The following is a 12,234-nucleotide window of genomic DNA, read 5'->3' on the forward strand; positions in this document are numbered from 1 at the left end:
CGAATTATACAAATGTGACTAATTATACAAACTTGAAGTCAGCCCACGTAATTAATGGTTAATGTTAATTGCAAGTGGTAATTATAACAATGACAAATTACTTAACTACACTCATTTACTTATCTTAATATCCATTTATCCCTACTTATTTCAAAAATTTCAAAAATCCCTTATTTACCTATGTATCCCATGCACAACGCTATGTATCCCGCTATGTGGAATGTATCAAACGCTATGTATCCTGTGCACAACGCTATGTATCCCGCATGTATCTCGTGCACAACATTATGTATCCCGCTATGTGGAATGTATCAAACCTAATGTATCCCGTGCACAACGCTATGTATCCCGCAAACATTATTTTTAAGGGATTTTTGGTAAATAGAAAACTAGAAGGGATAAGATGTTATTTAGTACTTATAATATGTGATTCCTGTAATTTATACTTATAACAAACTATAACTATGATGACTAATTAAGTAATATAAATTTGTTTAACCGCGTAATTTTTTCTAATTTTTACATGTTATATGCCCGGGTGATTTCCCCACTTACAAACTTGGGCCAATTTGAGGGAAGTGTTGTTGGGCTGTAGGGAGTTCCAATTCTAAGGCCCAAAATCCTTGTAGCCGGTGTCTTGGCATCCGAACGCCATCTCTTCTTTCTCCGGCGAAAATTTCTTAGTTCTCCGTCTACTTCTCAAAATTAACGTCTGTTTTTCTTTCCTCATTTCATAGAAACCCTAATCAGTCAGTGGATTGGTATGCAGTGCGTGGGGAACTCAAAATCATTCGTTTTGCTCTACGATGTTTGAAGGCCTCGTTAGACAACTGATATTGGGTTATCTAGGCCAATATATTAAGGATATTCAAAAGGAGAAGCTGAAGATCACCTTATGGAATGGTAACTCAACTGAACCCCAATCTATCATCTTGTTTTATGCTAATATGAACTGTCTGTAATGGAGAAAGAAAATTCAAGAGATTATACAGGTGATCATGGAATTCAGTGACATACCAAATATAGCTGTAGTGCTAGTCAGGTGGTAATAGGATTGTCGACACAATTCTGGGTTTACTCTGAGGTTATTTAATGGGTTTAACACTTTGTCTATATTATAGATGTTTGTATAAAAACGCTAACAACTGAAAGTTGTATCCGGAAGAGTTTGACAAAAACCAAAACATTATAGCAGTAGGTGAATCACTTACAGGGTGGAAATTGAGTGATTGATAGTCCTATCTTTGCGATTAATGTCCTGGGTATTTTAAGAGATACTCATAACTTTGATACAGTTTTGGTAAATTAAATGGCCCTTTGAGGGTTAAAATGGAAAAATATGAAAACAGAAAGGAGGGTAATGACTTTGGTCAGAGTAAAGAGCGTGACAGATGAAATGAAGTAGTAGAATAGGACTGCCTTTTTGTTCCGATGCTGAGCAGTCATTGAAGTTTAAGAGAGAAGGGATGTGCCACTGTTGGCCAAAAAGGGAGAGAAGGCTCTTTAACCAATGTCTTACTCAGCCAATTAGAGACAAATATTATAATCCCTTTGGAAGTATATACGCTACAGCATTTGGTTTTTGGGATAGATGAAAATGCTGTTTGCGGGCCTTTTCTTTTCATCCTTGTATCTTGTATAGAAAAAGATGAATTTGTATGTTTTACACGTCTTCATAGTCAAAGGATGACCATTCGTCCAGTATATGCGTCTTATACCAATTTCTTTTTTTGCCTCTTTTATTCTTCAATTCTCATGTCTGTAGTAGATTTGAATAAGTATCAAAAAGTGAATTCTGATCTCTGTAATGCAGAAGAAGTATTATTAGAAGATGTGGAGCTTATACTCGAGGCTTTTGATTATCTCCAATTGCCATTTGCTTTGAAGCAAGGTAAAAGTTTTGAACCTAGTAATCCTGCTACTGCAAAGGTCCAAGATGTTTTTCGTCTATCGGGGTTATGGAAATCATTGATAAAGAAACGATTTAATTCATTTATTTGTTGTCCATGTTGTACACACATTCACTCAAGTATCATTTCCAATATAATCCCCCTGCATTTGCAAAAGTTGTGTCTGGCTGGAATGAGTGGATATATTTAATATCTCTCCTGGGGTCTTTGACATCGCTGTCCTTTGTCTATGCACAAAATTTTCTAATAATGTGATTCATGAGAGATTGTTCCCTGCACTTGCATTATCAAATATGTGCCAGAATTTCCGGTTCATCTTTTGCTCTTTCGAATTTGAGTAATGATTCTGATTCACAGATAAGTAAATTTGTATTTACAAATAAAATGAAGATTCCTTGCGAAACCCTGAAAGTAAAAAATCCAATATAGGAACTACAACTAAGAAAGAATAAATATAAGAAGAATTACTTAAGTAAGGTAGTCACCATATATTTTTTTCAAAAAAAAGGTAGTCGCCATAGGGGCTTTTCTTTTTTTTGGGTATGCCGCTTGAAGAGCCGTACGTCAAAGGCCCTGGTTAATCTGAAAATAGAAACTGATGTCAAACGCCAGTGCAAAACTTAGAAATCCTTTACCGTACTAATCTTTCTCAACTGTTGGGATGTATTTTGTACTAAAAATTTTATGAAAATAACAAAGTTAACTGAAGTAGGAGAAGGAATATCTTGCATTCAGAAATCCTACAATTTCTCTCCATCCAGATCTCAATCTATGTGTTGGTTTGTCACTTCCCCTTTACATTCAGCTGTACGGAATTGTTGGACATTGATAGGCATTATATGATCCCCACCATTCAAAATGAGTTTTGTATGTTTTGTGAACACTTTGCATTGAGTAAGTGACTGTCAACCTCTTGTCTCGTTACACTAAAGCACCAGCTCTCTGAATCTTACATTCAACATGACATTGCTAACCCTTTTAACCCACTTTGCATTGAAAAATGTGGGTACATCCTTCCATCTCTTTACACAAATACAGCAAATTAATGTTACTTTTACTTTCACTTGTACACCTTATCCTGTCTTCATCCTATCACCTTTATTCTTTCGACTGTTTATCCATGCCAAGTGCTTAGACTTCACTATTGTAGCCTGCTCATTTACTATAATTGTCCATTCTTAATTTAGCTCTCATTAAGGTTCTCAGTTGCCTGCCTCACCAATTTTTGGACGTTGGTTGGTATTACTTGGTTATATTTAGTCTTGAGAAGTAATGTAGAAAACATTAGGAAATACTTAATTTTTGCTGATACTGGTAATGTGCTGACATTATTTTAATTTTGTTTGTTCCGACAATGGAAGAGAAATTTGATTGAGTTAAATTTTGAAATCAGGAATTCTTGTCATCAGAATCCTATTCCACTAAATGCATGCATGTTAGTTTCCGTTGAATAAATGGGATGTCAGTAAAATTTTAAAATAGTTCGAAGTTGATTGTTTCTTTGCCTTTGGTCATCTTTGTGCACTCCCATGGAGTTTGATGCTTCTTGATGAACTTCGTAACACTTAGACCATTTTTGTCTCTTATAAAAAATCTATAGGCTGTTTTCTCAGACATTGTATATCTAAGTTTTCTCTTCTTGATGAGATCATATGTGTTTGCTTTTTTAGGTCGTGTTGGCAAGTTGAGTATTAAAATTCCATGGAAAAAGCTTGGCTGGGATCCTGTCATAATCAGTTTAGAGGATGTATTAATATGTGCATCTCAGCGAGATGACAAAGAGGTATTACACCATGATTTATTTTTAAGGTGGAGAACTGAACCAATAATTCTCATCTTCAATCAAATCACTGTATGTGACCCAGGATTCTATTTTCTCATCAATCCAATCCCAATTCACGTTTTTTCGTTTACTTATCAATGAATAGATCTCTTTACTTGTATGGCTTAGATATCTTTTATTTCTTGAAAAAATTGTTTGATTGATGGGATTTCAATTAAGGAATATTCTTTAAAAAGTTTGTTTAATTGTTTAGTCGACAATATCTTAATAATTTTCTTATAAATCTAAAACAAAAAAGGGAACTTTTTTTTGAAACGGGTAACTTTGTCTATATATGTTAGAATTCGAATCTTACAAGAGTTGTAGCAGCCCCATATTTACAAAGTACTACCTACATCTATGATTCTATGATCCTATGTCTATAATGAGTCTAAAACATCAATGATAGAGACAGGATCATTTAGAAGTAACTGATTACACCAAAAACACAGTAGCAAGATGCAATTAAGCTTAATCTGTTGCATACTGTTCTCTATGCTCTCAAAACACCTAGAATTCCTCTCCTTCCATATTGTCCACCACCAAATGCTTGCTGGGACTATCCTCCACCTGCCTCTATTCTTGGCCAACAACCCAGCTTGTTCTGTAATTTTCCCAGGCATGCTCCATGCTATTCCTCTGAGGTTCAAAAACTATCTCCATAGTTGTCCTGTGATTCTACAATGTAGGAATAGATGATTCACAGTTTCTGCCTGCTCCCCACACAAGAAGCACCTAGGGCTTAAAATTATCCCTCTTTTCATTAGGTTCTCTTGGGTAAGCACAACCTCCTTTGCCAAAAGCCACACAAAGCGTGCCACTTTATATGGTATTTTGGTTTTCCAAATGTTCTTCCATGGCCAATTGTTTGGCTATTGGTTGTGGTTCATTTTCCTGTATGCTTTGCTCACTTTGTATGTGCCTTTCTCATCTCCCTTCCACCATAGTTCATCTTCATCTGTTCCCAACCCATTGAATTGCTCAATCTTGTTGATGAAATCTGCCATTCGTGGTATTTCCCAATCATTGAATTGCCTTCTGAAGTTGAATCTCCATCCCTCTTGTTAGAATATGAATAGGTTTATACAATCCGATTAGAATAGGAATATGTTTATACAATCCTATAAGAATAGGAATAGGTTTATACAATCCTATAAGAATAGGAATAGGTTTATACAATCCTATTAGAATAGGAATAGGAATAGAAATAGAAATAGGAATACTAAATAGTATCCTACTTGGTAAAGGATTGTATTCTAGGGTCTATAAATAGGGTCTCAATGTAATAATGTAGACACAACAACAATTCAATAATATTCTTTTCCTATATTTCTCACATGGTATTAGAGCCTCTACGAACTTGGTAGAGAATTAAAGAGCTTCCGCTGCCGGCGGGTGGCACCCATATATGCTGCCCGTCTGGCCAATGATTATGTTAGCAAAAGTTGGGTCACCGTGTATCTATCTGGTGACTATTTTCTCACATCTAATTTGTGTAGCACCGTGCCATCATTCCGGTGACTACTTTCTTATATCTACTTTTTTGTGTAGCACTGTGCCATCATTCCAGTGACTACTTTTTCATATATAATTTGTGTAGCACCGTGACATCCTTCCGGTGACTACCTTTTTTTTTGCATATCTGATTTGCGTAGCACCGTGCATCTCTCCGGACTACTTTTCATATTTAATTTGTGTAGTACTGTGGATTTTTCCGAACTATTTTGTCATATCTGAGTTGCATAGCATCATGTGTCTTTTCAGTGACTTCTCAGATTTGATTTGCATAGTTCCATTCGTCTTTCCGGTGACTCCTCAAATCTGATTTGCGTAGGGTTGTGCCATCATTCCAACCCTACCCATATTATTTCTCTTTTTCAATAGGGTCGTTCCATCAATTCGAACTATCCTATATTATTTCTATTTTCTAGTTGGGTTGTGACATCATTCCGACCCTACCCATATAATTTTATTTCTTAGATTGTGACCACTTTTAGCCATCAAATCTAATACTCCGGCATATGAGCATGTTCTGGCCAGTTTTTTCGGTGACTTGTTTAATATCGACTGTCTATTGATTCCAACATGAACCATGTACTTTATACTAGATTTTGAGCACTTACAATGTTCGCTGCATTGTGAAGAAATCTATATGGAGCAACCACCTAATGTTGTTGCTCAGGGGGAGTTTAGTAGACTTGTATGTTGATTACGTAAGTCACTCTATGCTCTGAAACAGTCTTTGCAAGCTTGGTTTGGGAAGTTCCAACACTGTAATTTTATCACTCTGTATTTTATCGGCATTATGCATCAAATTCAGTATTTCATGAGAAGACCAAGCACATTGAGATTGATTGTCAATTTTGTGAAGTCGAGTGATCAACTTGCATCTCACCAAGCCCCTCATCGGTCCGCGTGTTAATTACATTTGTAACAAGCTAGGTACATGAATTGTATGCACTAGCTTGAGGGGGAGTGTTAGAATATGAATAGGTTTATACAATCCGATTAGAATAGGAATATGTTTATACAATCCTATAAGAATAGGAATAGGTTTATACAATCCTATAAGAATAGGAATAGGTTTATACAATCCTATTAGAATAGGAATAAGAATAGAAATAGAAATAGGAATACTAAATAGTATCCTACTTGGTAAAGGATTGTATTCTAGGGTCTATAAATAGGGTCTCAATGTAATAATGTAGACACAACAACAATTCAATAATATTCTTTTCCTATATTTCTCACACCTCTGTTGTCCATAATTCTGGCATCGTACTTTGTTGGTGTAGTTTGATTAGCTTGATATTATTTGATTGGTCGAATCTGAGATGGTTCAGACATGTAAAAAAGAGAGGCATGATGGCCCTAGTGTGGAGATGCGAGAGGTTGTCCATGGATGACTTTAGGATAGGTAGAGGTAGGCCAAAAAAGTATTGGGAGTGGTGATTAGACATGACATGATATAGTTGCACCTTACCTTGGACATGACCTTATAAGAGGTTGTGGAGGACACAAATTAGGTAGAAGGTTAGTAGGTAATAGAGCATTGTCTCGCTTATCCTTCTATACGAGTAGTTGTAGTATTTTTTCTGTAGTTTCTTGTCCTTCGATTTCTGTTACCATCTATTGTCTCTTGTATTTTGATTATCACACTATTTTATTGTGGTTATTGTTTTGCTTTCAAAATGCTTTGCCATACTTTTTATAGTATATTGCCATGGTTTTCACTTCTGATTATTTCTTTTTTGATTTGTTTTGATTTGCTTTTCCTTGAGTGTTGAGGATCTATTGGAAACAGCCTCTCTACCTACCATGGTAGGGGTATGGTTTGCATATACTCTACCTTACCTAGACCCCATTTGTGGGATTACATTGGGTATGTTGTTATTTGATTGGTCTAGTAAAGTGATAGTTATTCTATTTATTGTAATTGGCCAACACTAAAGTAATCAGTGGATGATTTCTTGCATGTGTTTTTTTTTTAAACATCTTGCTGAAATGACCTGACATATACATAATACATATTTATATATATAGATTTCACATAAATTTAGTCAAATTAAGCCAAATATTTGGGGTGTGTACAGAGGGATATGAAAGAGAATTCTTCTCATTAATAAGTAGAATGGGGCAAAATACCATAGGGGAGGAACAAAGCAACAGAGACAATAATAGCAACACAACCAACCAATCAGTGCCTAAAGAGTTGAGGAATCTCATTTTTAATATGAAATTCAAAGAGGGGGAGCCTAGGAGTAGAGGGAGGAGATTATCAATTGTGGAACAATGATGGTAAAAATAATCTCTTGGAATGTAAGGGGGTTAAACGACGAAGGGAAGAGGGATTTAGTCAGAAACCTGATTAATCAATGGGGGGCAGATGTCTATATCCTTTTGGAGACTAAACTAAAGGACAGTATTAGTAGTTTAATTCACAGCATTTGGAACAACAGATGGTTGAGTGAACTTCATGTAGAGGCACAAGGGTCTAGTGGAGGTATTTTAATTATGTGGGATAAAAGAATATGGGAGGGGGCTCTAGTGGAAGCAGGATCACAATGCATTTCTTGTAAATTTTCAAACCAGAATCAAGAATTTTCCTGGTTTCTGACTGCAGTTTATGCTAAGTGCAAGAAAATAGAGAGGAGAGAACTGTGGGGTGAGTTGGGTGCTATGAGAAGTCTGTGTGAAGGTCCTTGGGTAGTGGGGGGGGGGGGCTTCAATGTTAGTAGAAACCCGGCAGAAAGATCCAATTGCTCTAGGATTAATGGTGCTATGACTGAATTTTCTGAATGCATTGAGGAATTGGAACTAGTAGACCCTCCTTTATTTGGAGGGTCTTACACTTGGAGAAGAGGGGAAGGGCACCAAACAACTTCCAGAATTGATAGATTTCTCTATAGCTCACAATGGGAGGAGCAGTTCACTTTTATCAAGCAATCCACAATGCCAAAGTTGGGATCTGACCACAACCCAATTCTACTGACATGTGGGAATCTGAATTTCAAGAAGTCCTACTTCAAATTCGAAAATTGGTGGATGAGAGTGGAAGGATTCAAGGAAGAGGTAAAATTATGGTGGCAATCTTTTGTAATAACTGGAACTCCAGGTTTTGTTTTGGCAGAAAAGCTGAAACTTTTGAAAGGAAAGATGAAGGAATGGAGTAAGAATAATAGAAAAAATTGTAAAGCACAAAAGGAGGAGATTATGGAGGAGATGGCCAAATGGGAAGCTGTACAGGAACAAAGAGTGCTCATAGAGGAGGAGATCCAACAAAAAACAAATTTGGCTATCACTTATGAGCAAGTAGCTAAGAATGAAGAAATAACATGGAGGCAAAGATCAAGAATCCAGTGGCTAAAGCAAGGGGATAAAAATACTATGTTTTTTCACAGAGTAGCTACTTCTCATAAGAGGTATAATTCCATTGAGTCTCTACTGGTGGATGGATGCAATATTAATGACCCTCTGTCATTAAAGAGACCATCAAAAGCTTCTACCAAAATTTGTACACAGAACCAGAGGAGTGGAGGCCTGAGCTACAATTACAAGGGATCACAACCATTAGTGTGGAGGAGCAGATAGAACTAGAGGGTCCTTTTGAGGAGGAAGAGATCTTAGGCTGCTTAAAGCTTTGTGCTATGGAGAAAGCACCTGGACCTGATGGTTTCCCCATGTCCTTTTACTTGTCTTTTTGGGAGATCCTAAAAGAGAATATTATAAAGGCTATACAAGAATTCCATGCTAGACAGATTACTGAGAAGAGCTTTAATGCTACTTTTGTAGCACTCATCCCTAAGAAAGCCAGTGCTGTTGAACTTAAAGACTTCAGACCGATAAGTCTGATTACTGGAGTTTACAAGGTGATAGCAAAACTACTGGCAGAAAGGCTGAAAAGAGTGATTGATAAGCTTGTCAACAAAAACCAAATGGCATTCATTAAAGGAAGACAAATAATGGATGCAACACTCATTGCAAGTGAGTGTGTGGACTCCAGATTGAAAGGAAACATTCCAAGGGTAATGTGCAAGCTGGACATTGAAAAAGCATACGATCATGTAAATTGGGGTTTCCTACTAAACACCTTGAGACAAATGGGTTTTGGAGAAAGATGGGTGGCATGGATAAAATTTTGCATAAGCACTGTGAGATTCTCCATTCTTGTAAATGGAGAACCGGTGGGTTTTTTCTCTTCGGGTAGGGGAATCAGACAAGGTGATCCTCTTTCACCCTTTTTATTAATCCTGGTAATGGAGGGATTTGATAGCTTGATAAGGATTGCTACTCAAAACAAGTGGATCAGAGGTTTCCAGATTAGTCGAAACAATGGTGATATTAAAGAGATTTGCCATCTACTTTATGCAGATGACACCGTGATTTTCTGTGAGCCACAGGAGGAGCAATTTAGATTCATCAAACTAATTTTGTTGTTTTTTGAAGCTTGTACAGGTTTGAAAGTTAATTGGGGAAAGAGCAGTTTATATCCTATTAAGGATGTGACAAACATCCAAAGTCTAGCTGACATTTTGGGTTGCGGAGTGGGGAAATGGCCCACAACTTATTTGGGTATGCCTTTAGGTAATACACACAAAGATTTGAAGATATGGGACAACATAGTCGAGAAGACCGAAAAGAGACTAGCCAGATGGAAGGATCAATACATTTCTTTTGTTGGCAGACACATTCTTATCAACTCTGTTCTAGACTCTCTCCCAACATATGTTATGTCTCTTTTCACTATACCGGCAAAAGTGGTTAAGAAATTGGACAAACTTAGGAGAGATTTCCTTTGGCATGGTTGCAAAGAGAATAAAGGATACAATTTGGTCAAGTGGGCGACAATTTTGCATAGAAAAGATAAAGGTGGCTTGGGCATCAGAGATTTGAGGAAGCATAACAACAATCTTTTGATGAAATGGTTGTGGAGATACACTGAGGAGAGGCAAGCTTTGTGGAAAGATTTGATTAAATGTAAATACGGGGAGGATGGATTCTGGTGTAGTAACATAAGCACGGATGCTTATGGAGCGAGAGTTTGGAGAGCTATTAGAAACTTATGGCCCAAGTTAGAAGCAAATTTACATATCAAGGTGGGGATGGAAGGAGAACTAGATTCTGGTGGGATGTATGGATCAAACAAACCCCCCTAAAAGACCTGTTTCCTGATCTATTTATTTTGTGCGCCAATTTTGAGGCAATGATCAGTGATTGCTGGACAGTACAAGGTTGGAATCTCTATTTCAGAAGACTTCTAAATGATTGGGAAATAGAGATAGTAGCCAAATTGTTGGAGGAAGTGGGGGATTTTGCAGGCACTAATACTGACAATGATGTTGTTAGATGGTCACACAGTAAGGATGAGATCTTCACAGTTGGCAGGGCATATAAAAAGGAGTGCAACTCGCAAAGTAGCAGATACCAGAGTTCATGGAAAAATATCTGGGGGACTGCAGCACTAACAAAAGTTAAATGTTTTACTTGGCTGGTCATTAGAAAGGCATGCTTGACACATGAAGTCTTGAGGAAGAAAAGAAAGATCATACTTTCGTGGTGCTCTTTATGTGGAAAGACGGGGGAAACTAATAGTCACCTATTCTTACATTGTACTTTCACAGCACAAATATGGTCCATGTTTCTCAACTTTTTAGAAGTGAAATGGACTATGCCCGAACATACAACTGATTTACTTAGTTGTTGGATCAGGAGAGGAGGTAGCAAGAGACAGAAGACCTGGTGGAATTTGATTCCACATTGCATTTGGTTTACAGTGTGGAAGGAGAGGAATAGTAGGAATTTTGAAGATATATCCAATTCCATTCACAAGGTTAAATGTAATTGCATTGTATCTCTATATTTTTGGTGTAAAGAGATAGGATTAGAGGATTCAGATCAACTTTTTGATCAACTTTTAGAATTCTTAGGATCCTTGTAAGTATTATGCGTTTTGCTCTGATTTTTTAAAGGTCCCCAGCATATTCTCAATGCTGAAGAATACAATGTTTACCAAATCTCAATATATATGTGTGTGTGTGTGTGTATGTGCGCGCACGCGTGTGCATGTGTTTGTGTATCTATAAAATATGTAATATATATTGTATGAGTACATCAACTTTAATTCCCTCCCTTCCTTCTCTTTTTTGCTTTCTGAATGTGTTGGTGCAATTTTCTGCTCATGCTTGTGACAGTGGAGGATGGATGAAGTTGAGAGAAGAGAATTTGCTGGGAAAAAGGCCAAACTTGCTGCTGCAGAACTTGCAAAATTATCAAGACGTGTATGTGGTGAGTGCTTTAAAATCTTATATTTGAAGGACAATGAAGCTCTGATTATATTTGTTGACAATTTTATTGAAGCAAAAAGATATAAGAGTCTTTTACACTCAATTATTCTTAGATATTGATTGTACCGAAAATATATAAACATAAAAGAGAAGAGGTTTCGACTAACATGTTGAAAGTTATTCACAAGGCTGAATTTCAATAGCTACTACACATTCAAGCATGGGTAGCTTGGACCCTCATACAATATGCTCAATAAATGTGTATAAGCATACTAACCATACTGAGTTATGGCACCAAAAACTGATTTAGATAGAATCAAAGCTTAAATAAACAATAAAATGAGAACTCACAGATAGAGGGATATGTGCGTTTTGAAGGTCCAATAGCTACAATACATATCCAAGAATGGGTAGCTTGAACCCCTCATTCTAATAAACTGTCACGACCTAAAGTACACCCTAGGTGTGACATGACATATAAGACCCTGAGAGGCCCTACACAAGCCACTTGACATTCATACAGCACAATATAATAAAAATTACGAGAAATTAAGCAGTCGGTCTCATATCATAAAAGAGTTTGACATAAAAGTGGTAGTCTAATCATAGTCTTGACAAGCCACTCTAATACATCGAAAGAGTGGTTGGGACGTAACTCATACATCACGCGCCTGAAAACCAAAGACATAAGAAAGCATAGTAAAGGTGACTTGGTCCT

At 36.8% G+C, this 12,234-nt stretch overlaps 1 protein-coding gene across 1 annotated transcript in view; it reads left to right on the forward strand.

Moving 5' to 3' along the window:
• Positions 1 to 683: 683 nt before the first annotated feature.
• The window catches only part of LOC125840712 (uncharacterized), an 86,021-nt gene continuing 74,470 nt past the window's right edge, over positions 684 to 12,234 (forward strand). The window contains exons 1-4 of the mRNA XM_049519678.1: positions 684 to 903; positions 1,814 to 1,891; positions 3,581 to 3,693; positions 11,424 to 11,517. Coding sequence (XP_049375635.1) covers positions 807 to 903; positions 1,814 to 1,891; positions 3,581 to 3,693; positions 11,424 to 11,517 — 382 coding nt within the window. The 5' untranslated portion in view covers positions 684 to 806. The remainder of the gene's footprint in view (positions 904 to 1,813; positions 1,892 to 3,580; positions 3,694 to 11,423; positions 11,518 to 12,234) is intronic.

This window comes from Solanum verrucosum, unplaced genomic scaffold (genome assembly GCF_900185275.1).
Source record: "Solanum verrucosum unplaced genomic scaffold, falcon-dt-bn FXZP01000176.1, whole genome shotgun sequence".
NCBI classification, from domain to species: domain Eukaryota; kingdom Viridiplantae; phylum Streptophyta; class Magnoliopsida; order Solanales; family Solanaceae; genus Solanum; species Solanum verrucosum.